The following is a 22,357-nucleotide window of genomic DNA, read 5'->3' on the forward strand; positions in this document are numbered from 1 at the left end:
ACTTTAAGTTCGAATTATGCGGCCGTTTATGTAAGTTCGTTGGATACTACTAGCGAGCGGTAAACTCTCTCATTGAGGTAATATCATTCTTTTCATATAGGCGGCCATATTTGTACATATTTGCATACTAGCGCTACTCACGGGAAGTTCAGGTGCGTGTACTTCGCGAAAAACCCTGCTCATTTTCCGTGAAGTCTATATACAGAACTTTGGTCTCCTTATGTCTATTTTGCATGGACTTTCGACAGGGTATCGAAGCCCTTCTGCCGCAGTTATAGTTCGGTCGATAACCATATGAAAGTTATCCGTCGTGTACGAATACATTTTTGTTAAATAGATCTTTTCATTTAGGAACGGAAGCAAACGTAACCTATTTCTTTGTTTTTTGCTCGCTTATGAAAAGTGCTCAAAAACTTTTAATATCGCATAGCATGTGCTCTAGCGTTTTTCTGAATTAAAAAGTAATTGTTAATTTGAAAATTCCCGCTCTTATGTCTTCTAATCACTAGCGACCTCCACGGCAGAAAATGACAAAGCAACTTTAGTGCCTTCTGGATTTTAGCGGCAATTTTTAAGACAAACTTAAAGAATTCTAATGTCATAAATCCGTGTATTTGGATTGATGAGATAGATTTTGCATTCAGTTAAGAGTTCTTTTTGAATCGGATGAATCAGATTGACATTTTTAAGATTATAGTGTAATGTTATCTTAACATTTAAAAATTATGGCGGACCTAGAATTTTCGCGAGACTCCGAACTTTCTCCTGATTGGTTGGCGTTGAGTTGAGGCCCCGCCCCCAGGTGGCCGTTCGAAAGAAACAACGGGCGCTGCTCTCCAGGCTCAATCGAGAGAAAAATCTGAAATGAATCGTGTCGACGTACGAATATGTAACGGATAAACGGAGGATTTTTGTGCGGATTTTCGTGCGGATCTACCATTTTTGGTAGAGTGCTACGGGCAGTGTGTTTTAAAGTTTCGGTGTGCAACAACTCCGTGCAACTATTCCGTCCTAGTCCACGAAGAAGGTCACGAGCCCAAGGGCCTCAGCTTTTCAGCTTAAATCACCTAAGTTAAAAAGTTAAAAACGGCCCATTTTTTTATTAGTCAACACGTCAGCTGGTCGGTTCGGCTGTATGAGATAGGCGAGAGATTGAAATGGCGTCGATAGTGGCAGGTGTCCAGTATGGTTTGTCTTCGCACGCCAATTTTAACGAAAACAAGTCCCTCATCTTCGTCAAACTCACCGATTCAGCTCAGCGTGCCATCGAAGACTTTGTGCGCAATCGAGTAAGTACATTTCTCTATTTTTCGAAAGAGATTTTAAAGTGTGTGTCGTAATGCCGGACGAGAAAGCGAGACAGATATACGATGTGAGAGGGAGCGAGGGAGAGGGAGAAACAGAGGACGGTTGCCATATTTCGAGATTTCAGCCCCACTGGCCCCTACTAGATTCCCTCATGTTTTTTTCCTAATTAAGAGCTACAAATCTGCCAGTCGCAAAACACTATTATCTACAATATGTTTACAATGAGTTTCTTTGAAAGTTTTGTATTATCTACTCAGTAATTCTATTAGAATTAAGCATGAAAATCCGCGGTATCCCCAATTTTTGAAAACGTAGCTTAGGAAGTTTGGTTTTAAGTTTACAATTTGTAAAACAGAGAAACGCTCGTCATACGATATGCATTCAAAGTTTTGCAATGAGTTTAAAATTGAAATTAAAGGTAAATTAGGGGTCCGTATGGTTTGACAGCGAGTTACGTAAGACTATAGTTGTTAGCTTCAAAGTTTCCAGACTGATTCAGAGAAAGATTTCCCCACCCCTTTTTGTTAATGTTTTAAAAAAGATAGGTTAGAACTTCAGGTACAGCTGTTAAGGCAGTTTGAGTGTAACGTCATCGTGACAAGGACTTTTAATCAGAAAACGGTGCCGTAGATCTTATTGACGTTTCTTGACAATTGGCTTGATTATTTTACATTTTTATCTTTGTAGGCGAATTTTTGAGAATGTGAAGGAATTATTGAAGGTTATGTATATTCGCGGTTGTAGTTTTGAGAAATCTAAGAGCTTGACAAAATATTTCGTAAAATATGTGACAGTTAGGTTAGGTTTTCTCCGTAGGAGTGTCTCTAAGACATTTTGACGTATAAGCCAATTTGAGAGATATTTCAGACGAATTGAGTTTTGAACCAAAAATAGCCAAGAACCAAAGAAGCTAAATACATATTTTGTTTAAATCATGTGAATTTAGATTATAACAGAAAGTAAATGAATCATACGACTTGGAATTATTTTGTCATTTAAAAAAAGTTGCTAGCCTTTGGAATATTTTGTATGTAAGAAAGTCATTTATCACAGTAGCATACCGAGCTTTCTCTGCAATTGGCGATTGTTAAAAATGCTCATAATTCTGAAAAAGTAAAATTATACCTTTTGAGTTTATAAAAAGTTTTTATTCTTTTGATAAAGAAGCTTTTTTTGTTGACAAGTTATTGGAAATGGAATTAATTAAGTTTTCGACCGCGAATATTTTTAATTAATTCATGACGTTTCAGACATTTACCAACCAACAACGAAGAGGAATAAGGACTATTTTTAAATTCACTAAAGAATGTTATTTAAGTCTTGAAAACAATAATAAAGAGCCTATTTTGAAAAGCGAATTTGACATTGAAACTTTGAAAATCCCCTTCCAGTGTAAAGCGCATCAAAAGTTGGCGAGTACCATACGTGCCAGTATTACATTTTATTTTTAAATACAAAATACACCCAATTTAGGTTCATTCCAATACATAAATATAATATCACGAAATAGAGCTTGGATTGAAGTATCATTTCCAATTTGAGCCAAAAAATCGATATCTTTGACCTTTGTTCACAAAGACGCGAAAATATAATCTGCAATCAGCAAAGTGGATCCTTTCCTTGACGAACGTCACAAAATATAGAAATTCGTACTACTATACGAGTGAAATACTAGTATGCAGATATAATTCACAAACCTTTTGTATGGAAATCTTCCAAGTTTAATGTCCAAGTGTACGATGACGTTTATCTCATTTTTTTATTAAATACAATTGTTTACACATGATACGTGAATTTATCAGCGGATAAAGTTCTTTTTAAGCATGTGGGTGTATTCAAGTGAAAATAATCGTTTTTCATTCACACCTAATTTTGATTCAGACTAGCTAGTCGTACCGAACAATTTCTGATATTTGTATCGAAATTTTGGCATACGCATTGACATTAGTCAAGCCATTGATTTTTTTTATTAGTTTTTTCCACTAAATAACTCTTTGTGTATGCGTACGCGCGCGCGCGCGTTTGTGTGTGTTAATGTCACATCTAGTTTAAATATAATTCAAGTTACATATTTTGATCTGACGATTCGCAACGTCAATCGTCCAGTCATTGGAGTAAGAGTAAAACAGAGTCTGCAGTCATCTCTGCAAAGAATACGCACGTAATAAATAATTAACCTTTCTCACGTCGGTTAGAGCCACCGTCTTTTGTACATGTAACATATGGAGACACGTGTACGTTTGTGGACACGCATCCAGCTGCAAAATGCACGCAATGCAATTTATTCGTCTGTTTCCCTTCCGTCTGAGGAAATATTGATACGATTTTTTTTTTCATCTTCATTGATCTAAAAGAAGACTTTCCAAAATTTATTACGACTCACGGTGAATTCACGTGCAGTGTGTATGCATTAATAATATTGTATTAAATCTCTTAATCTTTGCACAATGGAGAGTTATGCACATTGCACAACCGGTATATAAGTATTAAGAGAAAATTTAAAGAAAAAAACACTATACTTGATCTGACATAAATCTCGCAGAATTCCCTCTCTGGAGTTCAAAACTACTGGCTAAAAATAATCAACTCTTGTTTTAAAAAAATTCAAGTTCTGCGTTCATTGGAAAAAGTCTACTAAATCAAAAATGGAGAATTGGTAATTTATAATAAAGAAAAAAGCTAAGTGTTTACGATTAGCTGGTACGTACATCGAAGCAAGGGATATTAAGATTAGCTGGACCTTGTCGTTACTAGAACTTCGCGATACTCTATTTGACTTACAAATAATAAAGCTGAGATAATAATTTCTTCTTGGGTTGGCGACGGGTTTGGAGATGTTCGTAAATGGTAAATAGAATTACTCGTGCAAATTGGAAGCTCCCGTAGGCGATGAACTCGCAAGGTTAACGAGATTTCCATTCTTCTGCGAAGACCCTTATTTCAGGCTTTCGGGACCCTACCGGAAATTCACGTAACGACCCCCTAGAGCAATTCAGCTGCGACTTATTCTTCCGAATTTAAATAACGATCCCAACTGACTGCGGACGTGTTTTTCACGTCTCTTGTCCACCAACTTGAATTTAATGTTCTCCCTCATTCCCCGATTAGCAAAATTGCTTTTAAAGAGTGAATACAGGAACGGACTGCAGTAGCTGAGCGATTGTTCTCGACTCATCGGGATTACGGACGTTGAGCATGGACGGGCGTTTTGTTTTCTGTAGTTTTCCATTTCTCTGACTAAATTTTCAGGCGAATGCGAGCGCGTTTACTAAAAATCCGTCTCCAGATGTTAGGGGATTTTAGAGATGGAAAAAACCACAGGTTTGAGTACGTCATTTATTGTTTGGAGGCTTATTATGAGAGTTGAGGTAATGATTAGGGGTTTGAGATAAATTATTTAATTTCTGGCGATACAAACACAACTCTATATACGTTCGAAGCCAACAATGTGCCTAAAGATAAACTAAGAAGCGAGCGATATGTACAGGAAAGACACGTGTGGCTTTTTCTCATGCCTGGAATTTTTTATTGTGTTTCATGTTTCGAATATGGACCACCGCTATTTTGGTAATTTTTTCAGTGTCGAATCTCTTCTCAAGAAGTGACATGCGCGTTAAATCGTATTTCGCGATGTGAGACTGCCTTTAGGTTTATAATTAGAGCAATGCGACCGGGCGCTAAGCTCGTGGTCGCCAAACAGAAAGAAAAAACAATTTAACTGAAGTTTATAACGTTTAAAATTTTTAAAATATACATAAGTACGAGGTGATATGAACTCAGGAAAATTCTAACTTTTCCTGAAACACCGAGACCTTAGGTATTCTTCCAAAAATTACTTGTATTACTTTATTTTATTAGGATAAAATTGATTTCAGTAATTACAAAGAATTGTTTGTTTGTTTTTAAGCATTGTAAACTTTAGTCACATAAAAAAAGAGTCCGTAGTACCCCAATCCTCTAGTGCATGCTTTTCGGGTTTGAATATATCTTCAGATTCTCAAATACGGGTCGGGAGATCGTCGCCTCTTTCTCTCACGTATTTTCTCAGTCACTCTTTCATTCTTTTCACCTTTCACCCTGTCCTCGTCTGCCCATGGATCCCCCATCTGCGATCCACTGGCTTCATTACACCACTAGTGAAAATGCAGCTGGTGCAGACCACCATTGATCGTTGTCAAGACGAGGGTCCAATGCTGTAGAGTGTAGACTCTTAAAGCTTAGGTAGTCCAGACAAGTAAAAAAAACACCGCCTGTGTTGAATGGATTCCTCCCTGATGACCGTGGAGACCTTTAATTCCCAGCCACCTGAGATTTTTTCGCTGTTTTAAATCCAGAGAAAATTTTTCACCTCAAAATCATCTAGGCGAAATCATATGCCATAACAATACAATATCACTTGGAAGAAGACATCTATTTCCAAGCTTGTCGTTTAGGCTTTAGAGACTAACCAGAGATCTGTATGGAAAAACAGGATTAGTGTATCTTGTTCTAGTATTCTACTGACCGTACAGTTCTATATATTTCTTAGACAGTTTACTAAACTTCTTAAATGTAATTGTTGAAATGAATTGTTATGGAGAAGTTCGAAAAGCCTATTTGTGATATCGTGCACAGTATCATTAAACTGTCGGAACAGAATTCTATAAAGGGGTATTTCGACATACCCCCCAATATTAAACAACTTAACTGTTTACTTGAATAGATGTACATGCATGGCATTTGAACCTTCAAAAAATAATCCACAAAAGTCTCGTGGCCACACAAAGTATGGGACTGATAAGTCTCGAATTTATTAAAATGTTCACAAAAATTGAAGTATTAATAATTGAAATTAATCACGACATATCCTCCATATTCTAAAATACACAATATCTGTAAAAATTTAAAGTATTTTATTTTTTGTGAATCACTTGATTATGTTTCTTTAATATGAAGTCTGAATCTCGGTCTGAGCCTGTAGCGACGAGACGTTTATATAAACTGATAAAGATCTTTATTTGACAACATTACCTTTTAGAAAAAAATGCAAAATACTTACAATTATTTGTGGCCAATAAAGCCACTTATCACAAATGAAAAAAGTCAAGTATCACATTAAATTAAGAGTACGATTAACCCATTAGTGTATAGTAGTAATTTAGTGCCTATGAAATTCAAACATTGACAGGGTTAAAAAATAAAAGATTGAAACCAAATTTCATTTTAGCAACCTATTTCTAGTCTAAAATTTTGATGCCAAATCAGACAAGGTTTCAAAAGCAAAAATATTGCAAATTTATATACATTGATTTTGAAGGACGGTGAAACTTGAAATGTTGATCTCTGCAAAATTAGATAAGATTTGAAGTATACTACCGCCTCTGAGTCAAAGAAACCTTTGAATTCTCTCTTTGTTTCTTTTTTTTCTCTCAAACTGACTGACCTTCCACAAATTCTTTTTATTTCGATTTTTTGTCGATCTCATTTTATTTCACTTGGATTGACTACAAAGAAGGTCCGGTTACTTACAAAATATTGTAGTCGTTTCGGAACCAGAATTCTCAGTAAAAAAATTAGATTTACCCTGTTAAAATTTGAATTTACCAGAAACATCATGCATTCAGAAGAATGGTTGTTTGAGTCGCACAGCAAATGTTGTTTGAATTTATTTAATTGAAAGAAATCATTTTTTTTTCTAAAATTTAAAAAAAGTTTCTTTAATTTTAAGAAATGGAAAATATTGGCCTAATTGATTGAAATAAATCATTGCTTTAGTACAGTTTTTTATGTAAACCCAAACTTGGCTTTTATTAAACAATGTATTTGTTTAGTCTATTTATTTGAATTCACAAAAATATTTATTTGATTTAAACAAAAAGTGTAATGCAAAACAGTGCTATGAAGTGGCGTGAGGCATCCTAAGTCGCTGTCGGGAGGGTTCCGTGCGATACGAATTTAAAATCTCATTTGATTGATCCTTCGATTACTTTGATAACATTGATCTTGTTTGCGGTGTGGTGTGATTCATTTTAACTGCGTAACTTCAGTTTATTTCTAATTATTGTAATTTATGACTTTTTAATTCAGAAATGAGAACAACAATTAGAAATTAACCAGAATGAGACATTATTATTGAATAAGTGTTCCTGCTTTTACGTATATAACGATAAGTGTAATTAACAAAGAAACAGTTTATCGAGCTTATAAATCATTTTGATAAAGAATGCTTAACTTTGTGGTTAACTTTTAAAAAAAGATTTATTTCACCTGTACAAAATCTATCATTGATTTATAAAAAAAAAAACATATTTAATGTTAACGGGAGCTTTAAATAGTTTAAGTAATTTAAACAAGTGATTTAGTTAAACTAACCAACAACCTTAATCAGAATTTTTTCTTTGTCTCTAATATATTCTTTCGCTACTCTTTGCAATGAAAATATCACATTTTGGGCTGGATTCTTGGTTGAAAGTCACAGAAACCTACAAAGTCTTGTTCTCCAAGTGGATTTCGTCGAGTATGTTTTACTCAACATGAAATATATTCTTATAAGCCGTCGATTTCAATTGAAACTTTTCCCTCCCAAGGCCGCACAGTTACGAGTCGCACCGTCGTTATTCACGACTCACTTTCGATAACCGACCATTTGGCTGTAAACCTAACGATCGCTTACGTATGTACTCTAAAATATGCAGGGGCATGCGTGCAAGTTCGAGTTTTCACGTACGTGGATTGTGCGTTCGTGCGTTTTAAGCATCCAGTATATCTCGTCGTTTAAACTGATCCTTAAACCCAGCTTAATAGAGAAATAGAAAATCACAATCTCGAGAAAGAACTTGAATTTTTTAATGTACATAATTCGCAATTTACATCCAGAAAATTTTCATAGAAAGTTGAAGAAATGAAATTAGAAAAGTAGACTCTGAAACAAAAATTAGTTCTTGAATGTACAACTTCACCTGTTTAAAGAGCTTCGGTTTGCATCTAAAAATATGTATAGTAAGTTTTAAATAAAACGGATGAAGTACGAGGTTTTTTGTTGTTTTTTTTCGGTAATTTTCTTGAACAAATATAGAAACTCTCAAGTTTGAATCACATTTAGTCCCATGCAGTATTGAATTCAAAAGTATTCATTCATACATATAACAAATACTGCAAATGTCGTTGGAATTAATATTTTTGCTTTAAAAAAAAAAGGTTACTTCTGGGTTTTCAAACCTTAGAATTTGTGAATTATATTGTCGATATTTAAGAATGAAAACAGATGGGATAAAGTTTAATCTTTTTGATCAACCATACTCCAGGGGACCAGGTGCATGTGGCATGTTAGTGGCACTCTTTTAAATTTAACCTGGAAACACGCTAGAAGTTATGCCGGTTATGCAGTGCTTATGTGTAACTTACTCACGCAGTACCAAAGAAGCAACTACTCGCATCGAAACAGAGAATTCCTGGCGATCGTGTCCTTGTCACTGATTCATTCTCTTCACTGACACAAAGAAGACTCGCATGACTCGAGCGTGCCGTTCAGTTCGATCCTCCCTTTGTTCGCTTCATCAAAGTCGATAATTCTGGAACCTTTTTTCCAAAACATTGGAAACAAGAAACATTTAGAGGCATATTGCTATCCCACTAAGCATAAGCAGAAGTACCTTAGGCTTTGTTGTTACAAAACTGAATAAACACTCTGCAAACAGTTGACTACTGCATTTACAATATTGCAACCGCATTCACAACTCTTAACATAGTTGACAACTGTCGGCAGCTTTTTCATCCAATTTTCAGATAAGAAAATCCTGTGCTTTCTCTGTGCAGGGAACAAACTCCGATTTTGATTTAGGTTTCGCAAATTTAATTATTTTTATTCTCAATAAAGAGAAGTCCTAGTAGAACATCAATCCCTTTCCCTTCGTGTTGTATCGAATGAAAAAAATATCATAAGAAAGATAAGTATGTTGATGCAAGCAAAGATAACTGAGAGATGGTGATGGAAATGGCCGTGTAAAGTTTGAGTTCTTCGAGCCCTCTCTTACCTTTCTCTATACTTTCCTTCCTGGATGACGTGGCATGCGGGTTTCCTGCATCCCGGGCGTCACCCCATGGTCATGCAGTCATTAGATTCTTTTCGTTTTTGTTTTCGCCGATCTAATCTGCAATTCCAAGCCAATAATTACCACGGTTAGATGAGTTTACTGACGATGTGGAAAAAGAAAAAAAAAAATGAATGGAAATCCTTCATGACTCTGACTCTTCCCGATGTGTAGGGATAACAGTTTAGCTTTTTAGCTTATTTTTAGCCATTTTTCTTCCATTTCTTCTTCATGAAGTTATTTGCTAAAATAAGGAGATTTTAAAAATCCAAAGAAACCGTTATTGCAACTAATCTTTCAGTTCTGTATCTGAACATAAAGACAATCGCTTAAAAATAGCAGCAGATACTACAATTTAAGAGATGATCTGGTTGTGATGACAAATTGTCAATGTAGTAGAATACATTCACTTATTCGTGTAGTGTGTGCATCCAGTTTATAACATAATTTAAAGTATTTAAATCCCTTTTCTATGCAATTTTGAATAATTTCTGCAGTTCACTACAGAAAAACGCGTTAGTTCACACGCATAATTATAAAATTCTGCAACTTTGATACAACATTAATTGACCTACCTTTAATTCATAATTTAGATAAAGCTATGTGCTTGAAGTTCTGATCGTTCATCATCCTTTGGTAAACTATAAATAATGCTATAGTGTTTGTTTATTTATATTCCAGAAAATAGATTATTGAAAGAGTCTTAAAATGTATTATTTAAAATTATAGTTAGAACAATATTTATGGATACAGTAGAATTGGGAAAAATACTTCGTTTGTTTGAACGTTCAAAACTTGAGGTACATGAGAAAGCGATAATGAAACCGCAGTGCAAACTTAAAGTGAGGAACAAGAAAATTTGTTTTATATCATATAATTGAAGGGAATCAATTCTTTGCTTCAATTAACAAAAAATGTATTTCATTTTATTGTGTGAAAAATATCTCCCTGATTGGTTGTTACAAGTAATTTGTTTATTACAATTTGTTTGATTTAAACAATAAATACAGTTCTCAAAGTGGAGATACAACACTGAGAAAAAAGTACTTCGTTCTAAAAAAATATACTATTAGGTCAATAAACCTCGTTCCGAAGCAGATATTTTATTGATTGAAATGTATATACTACACTACAAAGTGTATAGCATCACTATTCAACTGAATAGTAATATGTACCTGAAGTTCCGAACGTTCAAATGAACGACATTTTTTACTGATAATTATGTAAACTATAAAAAGGACTAAAATGTTTGTTCATTTATATTGGAATTCATTCATTATTGAAACAGAATTATAATGCATATTTTAAAATTCAGTTGGAACAATATATATGGATAAAATGAAAATGGGGAAAAGTATTTCGTTCATTTGAACGTTCGGAACTTCAGCTACACAATAGTAATGCTATAAAATCTATAGTATAATATCCATTTGAATCAATAAAATATCTGCTTTCGAGCAAGGTTCATTGATTTAATAGTATAGTCATTGAGAATGTAGTTTTTTTTTTATTCTCAGTGGAAAATTTCTGTGAAAAACGGTGAAAGCGCAAAGCGGTCTTGCTCAAACAGTAAACAAAAACTTTGCGCTTTGGATCAATCAAAGAAACCTTTTTTTTATCATACATCGATTATCGAAGAAATAATGTCATTGGTTTGAACAAATAGTATATTGTGCGGTGAGTAGACAGTTCCACACGAGTTTACATTCGACTCTACTGTATGAGCTAGTTACGAATCGAAGGGGAGTTTTAGGCGATTTAGAGGCGAGCCGGAGATGAGTCAATGGCAAGTACTGTAAACTTTCACTCCCTGCTTTCAGCACCTGTGGCTAACGACATTTTTTGTAACAAATGTATGACATTTTCGATTTGAGAAACAATAAAAGCAAATTTTTCGGATATTTATGGTAATTTTTGGAGAAATTAACAAAAATTCTTGAAATTTTAAAGTTCCAGAAATCTTATGTATCTAAAGCTTTTTGGAAGATATATTCATCAGAATAAAGTGAGGTTATGAGTTCGACAGTCATAGAAAGTAATTCTGATCGAAACGCATAAGTGCAACAGTAAGAAAACGTAAGTTCGAACTCCGCACACGCAGCAGCTGGAAAAAGTAATCTTGTGCTGAACGAGCGCGAGCGCAGCAGCTAGACAAAGTCTTTTTATTACTGCTTTTTACCACGCTTTTTTAATTAATCACTTCCCGCAGGCAATACATGCCTCAAAAAGCAAATATTTAGTGCGTGCCTTACAAAAAACATTTTTTTCATTGTAACTTTGATAAAAAACTTAAATTCAATACAGTATCTAATATTTATGTACTTATATCGATATCTACATATGTGTTTAGTATACTTGATTATCTAAAACTGCTAAAATGTTAAAATCTTTAAAGCCTCGGTATATGGTTCTTCTGATGGCAATCCGCCATAACATCCCTCTTGTCCGAGACGAAGTTGCATGTGATGAAATTATTCTACAAAAGTATGTAGTAGAACTTGAACACTCATTGAGCATAATCAATAGTTTTCTAAATTTTACAATTGGTTGTCTATTCCATCTCAGATATATTGTAGACTCCAACTCCCTCTCGAGGCTGGAAATAAATTCCTTCTTTAATGTCGTTTTGAATAATTCGAAAGATCAGGAATGCGACAAAAGTTACATTTCCGCAATGTAGTAATTTTAGGGAAATACTTCATGAAATGCACATGCATTTACGAATAGAGTTGGGTACACATCTAAGTTATAGTGATAAATTATATCGGTGTCAGTAACGATCTGTCTCTTCAGAAGCGCTGCCGACGTTTCCGGCTTTCGAAGCACCCACGTGCTGTGTATTCGATACGCCTGAAAAATTTCTTCGAAACTAGTTTATAAGACTAATTACTGCACTGTGGTCTTTATTTTCTGCGCTTATAAATACGGTTCCAAAGAATTTATTATGAAATTCCGATTTTCTCTTTGTTGCCTGAACTCAACCATAGATTTTTGCGTAACACCTCTTGCGATTGTTACAAAGTTGCTATCACCTTTCGAGTTAAAAGTGCAAATGCACCCAACTAATAAAAATCCCCGCTCGCGGAAACGCCTACCGAATTAAGTAAACGCATTTTCAGGTGCATGAATTATAGTGGAATTCGCAACACTCTACTTCAATCGTATTGCCGTCGCACGATAGTTGTTATTGCTGCGAGCCGCAGCAAAGATAATCGCTCCCGATAAATGTCGATGCCAGAATAAATTGAAAGACGCATTCGCAAATGAACAGAGGCATTAAATTATCAATACACCACCAAGGAATAGTTCAGCGAAGTCTGAATATGGAACTGCCTCTTGTCAAATCACTCATGTATAAGCTTGCATAATAGAAATAGATTTTGTCAAGGGTATCCGATTTTAAACTGAATTCTAAAATTATATTATATAAAGAATTGATAAACCTCTTAGAGGCCAGGAGGAGATATGCCTCTAGCAGGCGCCTTATGGCTTAGGCCTAAGAATATAGAAATGAAAATCGGCTGCATGTGTAACGGAAGTTCCACGAACCGTGGAAGGCCAGACGTCCTCGTGTAGTCGAAACGGTTGTATTCTAAATGTACGAGTCCCTTTATATTTAAGGGATATTTCTATATCTGCGAAAAATCTTTCGTTAATAATTTCAATAAAAATGAGGATTCACACTATTCTGCGGTTTCATTTGTGTAAGTGTTTATCTCGCCTCGTATATCTCTTGCACGTTCTTTTAAAAATGTACCTTTCGTACAATATAATATTGGTCTGCAACATTTTTCTTAAACATTTACATTTTTTGTGTACTTTCTTCCTAAACTAAAGTAACAGACACTGAGCGCCGAAGCATTTAATAACAAAGTCATACATTTTATTAGTTAGTTAATTGCTTGTTGGGTATCAGGTTTGTTTCAATATTCTTGTAAAATTGAAGTAATAGATACTGAAGCTTTTACCACTCTGAAATAGGTTTGATTGAATGAACACAATTTTGGTTAAATCAACCCTAGGCCTAGAGTGTGGTTTATTATAATATGGACACAAAAATATTTGGTTCACCCAAGAAAATGTTTTGGTTAGTAAAATTGTGTTGATTATACCATATCTTTTGGGTGATCCAATCAAATATTTTGGCTGATTCGAGTAAAACTGTTGGTTAATCCAAGCAAATATTTTTCTCAATCCAAGGGAATATTTTATTTACTTAAAATAAGTGTTTTTGCTCACCTAAGAAAAGATTTTGGTCGATTTAACCAAAGCTTGTAGTTCATCGAACCATAAAGAACCCATCAGAATTTACATTCTAAATGGCTCACCATGGATTGGCGTCACCTTATGTGAATTATTTAGTATTTTATTTAATTACTAAATAATATTACAAGACAATTCAACGGCAAGCAATTTGCAATGTAAATTTTAGAGGATCCGTAGTTTATTTCATTCAAGAAATCATTCTGTGGTTTTATCATAAACTTAACACGTAATCTCAAGCTATCAGGCAGATTCAAGACGTTATCACTTAATTCCAATTCATTCTGTTTTTGGATTCGATAGATTTAGTAGATCCAACCAAAAAATGTAGTTGAATCAAAAAAATGTTTTTGTGAAATCAATCAAATGCGGTCAACAAAACGATTTTTTTGGAAGGAAGAAATTTTTTCTGGGTGTTTAAACACAAATCGGTTAGGAAAATACTTGTTTAAAATTAGAAGCAAAGACCTGCATTTTGTCGATTTTAAGTTCATGTGATGAGTGGGTCACGTGACTAGATTCCTACCTTACAGTCACTTTTTGAATTTACTTATTCCTTTCTTAGGGGTCATTCACAAAATACATGATACGTTTAGGGGTGGAGGGGGGTCTACTGAAATATCATTCTCCATGTTAAAACTGATGGAAAAAGTATCTCGCAGGGGGGGGGGCTCGGAAGTTCCTGAAGAATATATCACGTATTTTGTGAATGGCCCCTTAGTGTTTCTTATTTCTTATCACAAATTTTAAACTCGATATGTAGCTTTGTGTGAAAAAAATTAGTTAGGAAATAAAGAAAGTGTCGATAAGGTAGGAATCTGGTCATGTGACCCGCTCGTCACATGGCCTTAAGGATCATTTGCTGCTGTATATTCTGCATGTGTATTAGAGTACGACCAATCTACTTTTAAGAAGACTATTTAAATTCCTATTTGACTTGTCGGTGATTCGTTTGCATTAAAATAATCATACACAGAACCCAGTTTCAGTCTTTGAACAACGGGTGAAGCCGGTTTTCGAAAAAGCGCAGAACAGTTTTAACGTCGAAGGCAATATTAATCGTGACAGCGTTGCCACGTTACAACATAGCGGTCTCGATTTCACCTAAAGTTCTTCTCACATTGCGAGAATCTTTAAAATTATGCTGATTTAGTAAAAAGAAGACAATGCTTTTTAGTCCTTTTTATTATCTGTAATTTATAATTTATATCTTTAAATAAATATCATCTTACACAGTATTCATAATTCCACATGACTTAGATTCAAGTTGACAGTCTTTGGGTCACTTTGTCGTCCATATAATAAATTAGGATGATATTCCAGTATTTTGAGACCTCCAATTGGTCGGAGAAACCATGTCGGATTAAATAGTCGAATAACGGTAGGACGTGTAATTTATTCCACATTATTAAGTCGTGTGTGTGAATTTACTGTACGCACCGACGAGGCGAAGCCAAGAATATCCCAGCAATATCTAAGCTACATTACCAACTTTAGAGAATTGGTGTTTCAAAATTGGGTAGTTTGTATTTGAAACCGTTTAATGCTAATAAAATACAACTTTTTATTATCTGTTCGGGGAAAGAGTAATTGCAGAAATTAACTTCGGGAATGCCAAAACTACCGTGTAATAAATCATTGCATTATTTTAAGATAAAGCTTTGTCGGTCAAGTTTTTGGCAAATTGCGTGGAGGTAGTACTTTCAGTCTCTGCAAGATGATTATTGGCTATCTTATTTATTTATTTTTTATTTTCATGATTGTAATTTGGCAACGTGGCTTTAGATAGCATGTTGTGGTACTGTGTCAGTTAGGGCATTGTATAGGCCATGTAATCTAGACGGTTTTTTCTAACCCAAATCGGGTGATCGCTAGTCGCTCATGATCAAAAAAATTATAATGATCAAACCCAAATATTTTTTTGCAAATTTCAAAAATATTCAGGGTGTTTAAAAGTATAAAAATCTTAAAAAATATATTTTTTTTCTTATCATTTTGACCAGGCCTGTCTAGAGAGGGGAGATCGACTGTATCGTCACATGTTCGAATTCCGCCACCACTTTCCTCTTCTCAGGTCCAGTCTGGGTAGTGTTAAAATTCCATCTGGCAATTGAGAAATTTTGTCGAAATTTCCTATCGGTGGGCGGGTCTGATACAGATTTTCACAAGACCTTCTGACTAACGCTAGATTAGCATGTTCAGACTACCGTTTGACCATACAAAAACGTTTGACTTATACTCAGCACCATAATAGACCGCCTTGACAGCGCCACACCAGGTGTCAGGATAATATCTATCCTGGACCCGAATAGTTCACCGATAATTTTCTACACGAGTTTGTACAATTTAGTCTTCCACATATTTTATTTGATAAGTTTTAACAATTTCGAGATCGCATTATAGAATAAGATAGGCTTTCGTTTCTCGTCCTGTTTCAGCTCAAGCAGAATCTTGTGAAACTCTTAAAATTTCAGTCTCGTTTGTACAATCTTGCATGTGGAAGCACCAGCTTCATAAATGCCAGCACCATAAGGCACCTCGAAATGAAGTAACAAAACAATAAAGCGACTTTTTAACGGGAAAATTATACAGATTTTATCGCCCAAAAACCCTCTCGATACAAAACATGTTGCATATTTCACTCAGATCTCCCCGCGGGATGATTAGTTCGCTGCCCAAATGCATTTTTTAACTTTTACAGTGTAGAATATTTTTAGCTATTTTTGTTTACTATAATCAATGACCAATCACATGTGTTACTAGAAGAGGGTCACGTAAAGAGTAAAAGTCACGAAAGCTTCGCATTAGAATGGCAGCCGAAATTCTGAGTACGCAGATATACGTAACTGTAGGCTGTCTTGGTGACAACTTTGATTACATAAAGTTAACTTTCTTTAGATCAATGTTATTTGATTGAGATTATTTATTATTAAAACAATAAGCTTATTATTATTATTATTATTATTATTATTATTATTATTATTAATCTCAAATGTAATGGTTTATCATATTAGAATTGTCGTTACAATGATCAGATAAGGTTGATCGCTGAAAGCAATCAGTATACCAGTATTTAGTAATCCCCCTTTCAATATATACTATATCCCGATGGTGTACGAATGTCAAAGCTGGTTTCCGCGTTTTGCTACAGACATCGATTTGTCCAATAGATGACGAAAATGTCGCGTAAATGTGGGTAGTGGTTCTAAGAGACCTGTCGATGAAAATGTCATCCCTTGACGTGACTCGTTACGGTATTTGTTTCACAAAATTGAATGCACTAGAGTCGAGACGCATGTTACAAAATATAGTATTGGAAGGGAGTATTCGCCATCTCGAGAGAGCAGAGTGAAAGGTTCTATGTCGAGACGAGAAAGAGAAGGAGAGATTATGAGAGCAGTGCGTCTGTCTGCTTTGTACTGTCGTTAAGTGCCCTCACTCCCGTCTTTAGTCGGTCATCAAAGTCTTTTTTGCTCTGTTGCTAATTCCAATTTCTCTCCTTGTTCAATTTCAGCACTGGAAATTTCGCATGCAAGTATTACTTGAGATTACACAAATGCATGCTTTTTCATGTCGTCGTTGACTTTTTTCTGATGAACTTTAGTTCCTGGGCCTTAGAATTGGAGTAGTCGAGTTTCTTACCAGGCGTAGTTATCGGTCCCCACTCCGTTGGGTGGGGGGGGCATGTTTCCATATAAACATAACATCGGTCTCCATTTAGTTATTATGACAAAAATTGATAGTATTTTGATTCATCACTGCGCAAAAAGCTCGAGGAGCCGTTCAGTATCTGATAGCATTTTCGATATCAACAATTTTTAATTCTTAAGAACATAGTGTTTCATCAATTTGAAATCGGATTGATTTAGATCGCATGATTTTTAGTAATGTGTTTTCTCACAGCAAATTCGCGTGATAAAGGAGGAGTTCGTTAACATTAAATGAAATTGGTCGTATTTTCTTGTTTAGCTTGTATATCCTTTCCATTGAAAGTGACCTTTAAAACTATCATCTATATATACTATTTAAAAAAGCGGAACTCTCGAACTTTAGTATCCGAAATATTTCAGATCATTTTGCTCACTGTACGTAACTTCGAAGTGAAATCCGCAGAGTACAATTTTTGCGATACTGAGTCGACAATTTTATACACTGCGTACTCTCAACTCAGCTGGTCTTTTACTCCGCAATTTTTTAACAATGTAATTAGCAATGGGAGTGACCCACGCACATCTGTTGCCGCTACTGTTAAAACGCGGCAGCATTCGTGCAAATCGATAGTGGCGTCATGGCGTAAGGCTGACGCCGTCTTCCAGCGGTCTCGTCTCGGTATTGTCTCACGTTTATTTATCCCAAAGATAAGTCGATAGGATTAGCGGGAATTGTTTTTCCAAATAACTTCCAATATTTTCGTGTCAAGATTTATGACCCTCCTTCACTGTTTAGCTGAATGGCTTTATTCCTGGAAGCTTTTACGATTGTTGGAATTAGGTAACATTCGTAATAAAATACTAGGTAAAGGTTATCATAACGTTAATAACTCTTAATATCAGAAGATGGAATTACATTGTAAGCTCATCTTAAGAGAACAGAACTTTCTTGGAACATTCCGCGGGAACCTTCAGAACGTTCCAGTAACCTGTAAAATATTCGCCGCTTGGGTAAATTCTAAACAGAAATGACCGTTATTGTCATTATTATCAATAAATATCGCGTAAACCGTAAGTGATAGCTCAAAATCGATGTCAGTTTATAATATGGATATCATATTGTAGTGTAGTATGCGCGGTGCTCTAAAATAAAAAACTCATCCATTCTTACATGTCTCTTACGGCTTACGAGGTAATTGTCAAAAATAACCAGAATAGGTTTTCCTCAGGTCCCATTGGACCATTCCCAAGCGGTAGATATTGTACACGTTCTAAGAACGTTTCGAAGATTTCCGCGAAGCGTTCCACGAAATTTCCCGGAACGTTCCGTGCTGTTAAGGCATACACTGAATTTCCCCCTCGAGTGTAAAGTGTGTAAAGCATTAGCGGACCATGCTCGGTATTTTAAATGCAATTTATAATCGGTCGTTTTGTAATCTTCTTAAAACGAGCTCGCGATGCAGGTTGCGTGCGTACTTCTATAAATGAAAAAGAAAGCTTGGTAGGAGCCTTAGGAATTTATGCAGCGCATAAAAAATTGTCGGATCAACGCGGAAGACATCTCAGTACGTAAATGTCACTTTCATAAATCGCGTACCGTAAATCATAAATTAAATCTACCATAATTCACCTGCATAATTAAAGATTAATCCGTCTTCCTCAAATGAGACTCAGTGGGAAAACTTTTGAGTATAATCTTTTCATTTTTCCGTTATGCTTGTATTACGACATTGTGACGCGTTGAACCCGATCTATGATCGACCGAGATCGATCCGATAGATCAGAGGGCTTATGCAAGGCATATCACGAGAAAAAACGTATGTTTCGCGTAAGATAATTGGAGGTTAGGTGCATCTTGGATACCTACATTGGCTTCGGGATCGGCGAGGCTAATGCAATGAAAGTAACGTTGATGAAACTCTCACTGGATCGGAGGTCTACTTACGTTCTGCGTACGTGGACCCCTTTCCGTACTAATCAAGCCTTGTGGTGTTCACTGTTCACATGTTACAGATGTTTTACATATTTCCATTACTCTATTCGTATTGTATAAAAGTTATTCATTTAATATTTCACGAGTAACATCTTGCTTTTCTAATTTGCATCGCGATTAAAAACATGCATGTGCAGTAACTGATAATCCGCGATAGCTGCTGAACTGTGATAAATAGTAATCTTGGATTATAATAGAATAATTATGCGCTGGTAGCATAATGGACCTCTTATCGTAATTGATATCCCCTTTATTTGGTAAGGTCTTTTGTATGGACAAACGGATCTTGGATCACATAAACGTGTTCAGGCTGTCGTAGTCATAAACGAAACAATTAAGGGAGATGAATTTCTGTGATACATCGAGCGTTCAAGAAGTTCATGCTTTTATGGCGTACCTCAAGTCAGAACAAGGTTCCTGGTCATTATTTCCCATTATCTCAATTATTAGTCGCATCCCCTTTTTAAATCTGCCTCGTTACCCGAATCTTGTTTTCTTTTGAGATGTCTATTTCTAGAATCTAGACTATTCAATGTACCTTTTCTTTGTTCGTGTTACATAGCCATCCTACAGGAAAAGTTGTCCGAAAATTTTACCATTTTTCCAAGAAATAGTTCTGTAATGTCCAAGTTTCGATCAATTTTATATGTATGTATAGCTGCTTGATGATTTTTCATGTGAAGTAGATTAAATGTAGGCAGAATTTATTAGTTCAGATTATAAATATTTTTCGGAAGAAACTCAGAAGTCTTTTCTTGGCGCTTCGTTTTGTTTCTCTTGGCTCTGTGGCTACTTTCGACATTTTGATCGTACGCGAAACATTGGAACGCAATTGCAGGTTTCACCCAATGCTGCTTTGATTTCTCTTTCGACGACTACAGCGATTTCATAACTTCAAGCTGCAGTCAGGTCTCTTTGATTGCCAACGCGTGTAAAGTTTGGAAAGTGTGTCTAAAAGGCGAAAAAGTTTCTAGAACCCACCCCGAGAATTTCGGTCCAAAGGAGATAATGCAACCTTGCGAGCAGGTGGCTTTAGAATATCGACGCACAGATGTGAATGCCAAACCCAGGGTCGTAGTCAACTAAAGTAGAGCCCTATTCCTCGCACAATTTTTTTTTAATATCCTTATACAATTAGAGCTCAATATAGTAAGTGTTTCTTGTCATTTACCCATCCTAGATTTTCCGTGATTTATTTCTAATTTTTTATTACATTTTAATAGAGTCGACTGCATTGTTTCCTTAAGGCTCAAAAATAAATTTGTAAAGTGAAGCCGACAATTCAATTTCAACTTCAGTAACATTTATCTTGAATTGGATTTAGCACGTTCTGCTTGTTACTACTGGCGGTCATCAATCATCCGTCTCAGTTTTAATTATTCAATCCTCGATGAATTTCATTCCATTTATTTTCTGTTTTTCGCTCATCAACTGTGTTTGTCAATTTTCACTCTTCGAAGAATTCAAATACGGAAATTGTTCCATAGGAAATACTCGAGTCGTGCAAAACATTGAATTTTAAATTAATTGCAAAACATTTTTCTGGAATTATGATCATGTCGTAATTAGTGCATTAATCTCGTGCCTCTTTCGAACTGTTGATAATATTTCTTTCGTCGTATAGTAATAATCGTAATAATTTATTAATAATTGAAATTTTAACTTACTTTTTATTTTCTCTTTAGTTTGTGAAATGAAGATAACGTATATAATGCAGTTGGAACATCTATTGACTCCTATAAGGGAAACCAAAAAATTAATATTGGTGGAAAAATGAGCAATCCAGCCGCGGAAATTTTATCTATGCTTTTTGTGTACTCCTGGTTAATTCGACATTAAATTAACAAGCAAACTTTTTGGTTCCTTCTTATTACAATCACAAATACTTGGTGACAATATAAATTTCTATTGACAATTAAATATCTACGAAAATCAATGTAATTTCTATAATTAACTGGAATTTGTGTGCTAGGTTTCAAATGATCTTGATTCTAGGCTAGGTGTTGCAAGTAGCTTCTCGGCTCACGTTGCTGCGACGATCGTAGAATCCTTTCTCCTTTTGTACATCCTCCTGAGCCATATTCCTCTCGAAAGTCCTTTCTCCCTCGATCTTTAGTCTACTATTTTAACGTACTTTAAAACAATTTAGAGATTTTTTCTTCCTGCATTCTTTTTATTGGGAGTTATTGGCTTGGGACGAATTTACACATCTTATCATAATAAGGAAAACTTAAATGCTTCAATCAAGAATCACCTCTAAGATATTTTTATATTAAATCACGCTTCATGTGTAGGATAATTTTCAACTGGATAAACAGTTAGTAGTTTTTAACGCATCGTGCCGTAAGTTAGAACGGAGGAAAGTCCTTTCGCTTCTCGATTCTTTCGGCCGGGAATCGATTGCCGCCTGTTCAGTGCAGTAGTGGTCAGACGCCCGATTTTATTTTAGTGAGACGCAAACTTGTTTGACATTTAAGAGTACGTACCCTATTAAGTCTACAAACTGCTAAAAGAGCCTGTTAGATTTCAAATTGATTTAACACCTTTATACAACAGTAAAATTAATTAGAATTCTAAAACTCAGAATACAATTTTCTGTAGCAACAATCTAAGTAGTTAAGGATGCTGTAACACAATATCTTTTCAAGGAAAAGTTTTTGAAGTTAAAGAAAAATAACAAATTTGTATTCCTGTGTACTTCACCTCAGTTTCATTGTTGATTATGCGTTCATGATATTTTTGTCGAGATCATTATCTGCGCAGAAAGAGTTCAGGGAACTCAGAAGAAAGAAATGGGAAGCTTAAAAAGTCGACTAATGAAATCGATCCTGAAACTAGGATGATAAAGCGTCTTATTTGCGTGTCTAAATTTGGTCTAATGGGTCTGATTACTCTCTCGCATTAAATTTCAAGAAGCTCAGAGTTCATTCACACTTTTGAGTGTTTAATTTTGTACTTCCCTTGATAATTGGATTTGTACTGTACCTTTTGCTTTTAATTTGATTTATTAATTGCAGAATAATCTACTAATGAGGAGATTTGCCAATGCCAAATCTGGAAGTTGCGAATCAGGG

The 22,357-nt window shown here is 35.2% G+C and overlaps 1 protein-coding gene across 2 annotated transcripts in view; it reads left to right on the top strand.

The window, feature by feature from the left end:
* Positions 1–825: 825 nt before the first annotated feature.
* Positions 826–22,357, top strand: part of LOC117177945 (RNA polymerase II elongation factor Ell-like) — a 114,788-nt gene continuing 93,256 nt past the window's right edge. For both annotated transcript variants that reach the window (XM_033369074.1, XM_033369075.1), the window contains exon 1: positions 826–1,289. In XM_033369074.1, coding sequence (XP_033224965.1) covers positions 1,158–1,289 — 132 coding nt within the window. In that variant the 5' untranslated portion in view covers positions 826–1,157. The remainder of the gene's footprint in view (positions 1,290–22,357) is intronic.

This window comes from Belonocnema kinseyi, chromosome 8 (assembly GCF_010883055.1).
Source record: "Belonocnema kinseyi isolate 2016_QV_RU_SX_M_011 chromosome 8, B_treatae_v1, whole genome shotgun sequence".
NCBI lineage: Eukaryota > Metazoa > Arthropoda > Insecta > Hymenoptera > Cynipidae > Belonocnema > Belonocnema kinseyi.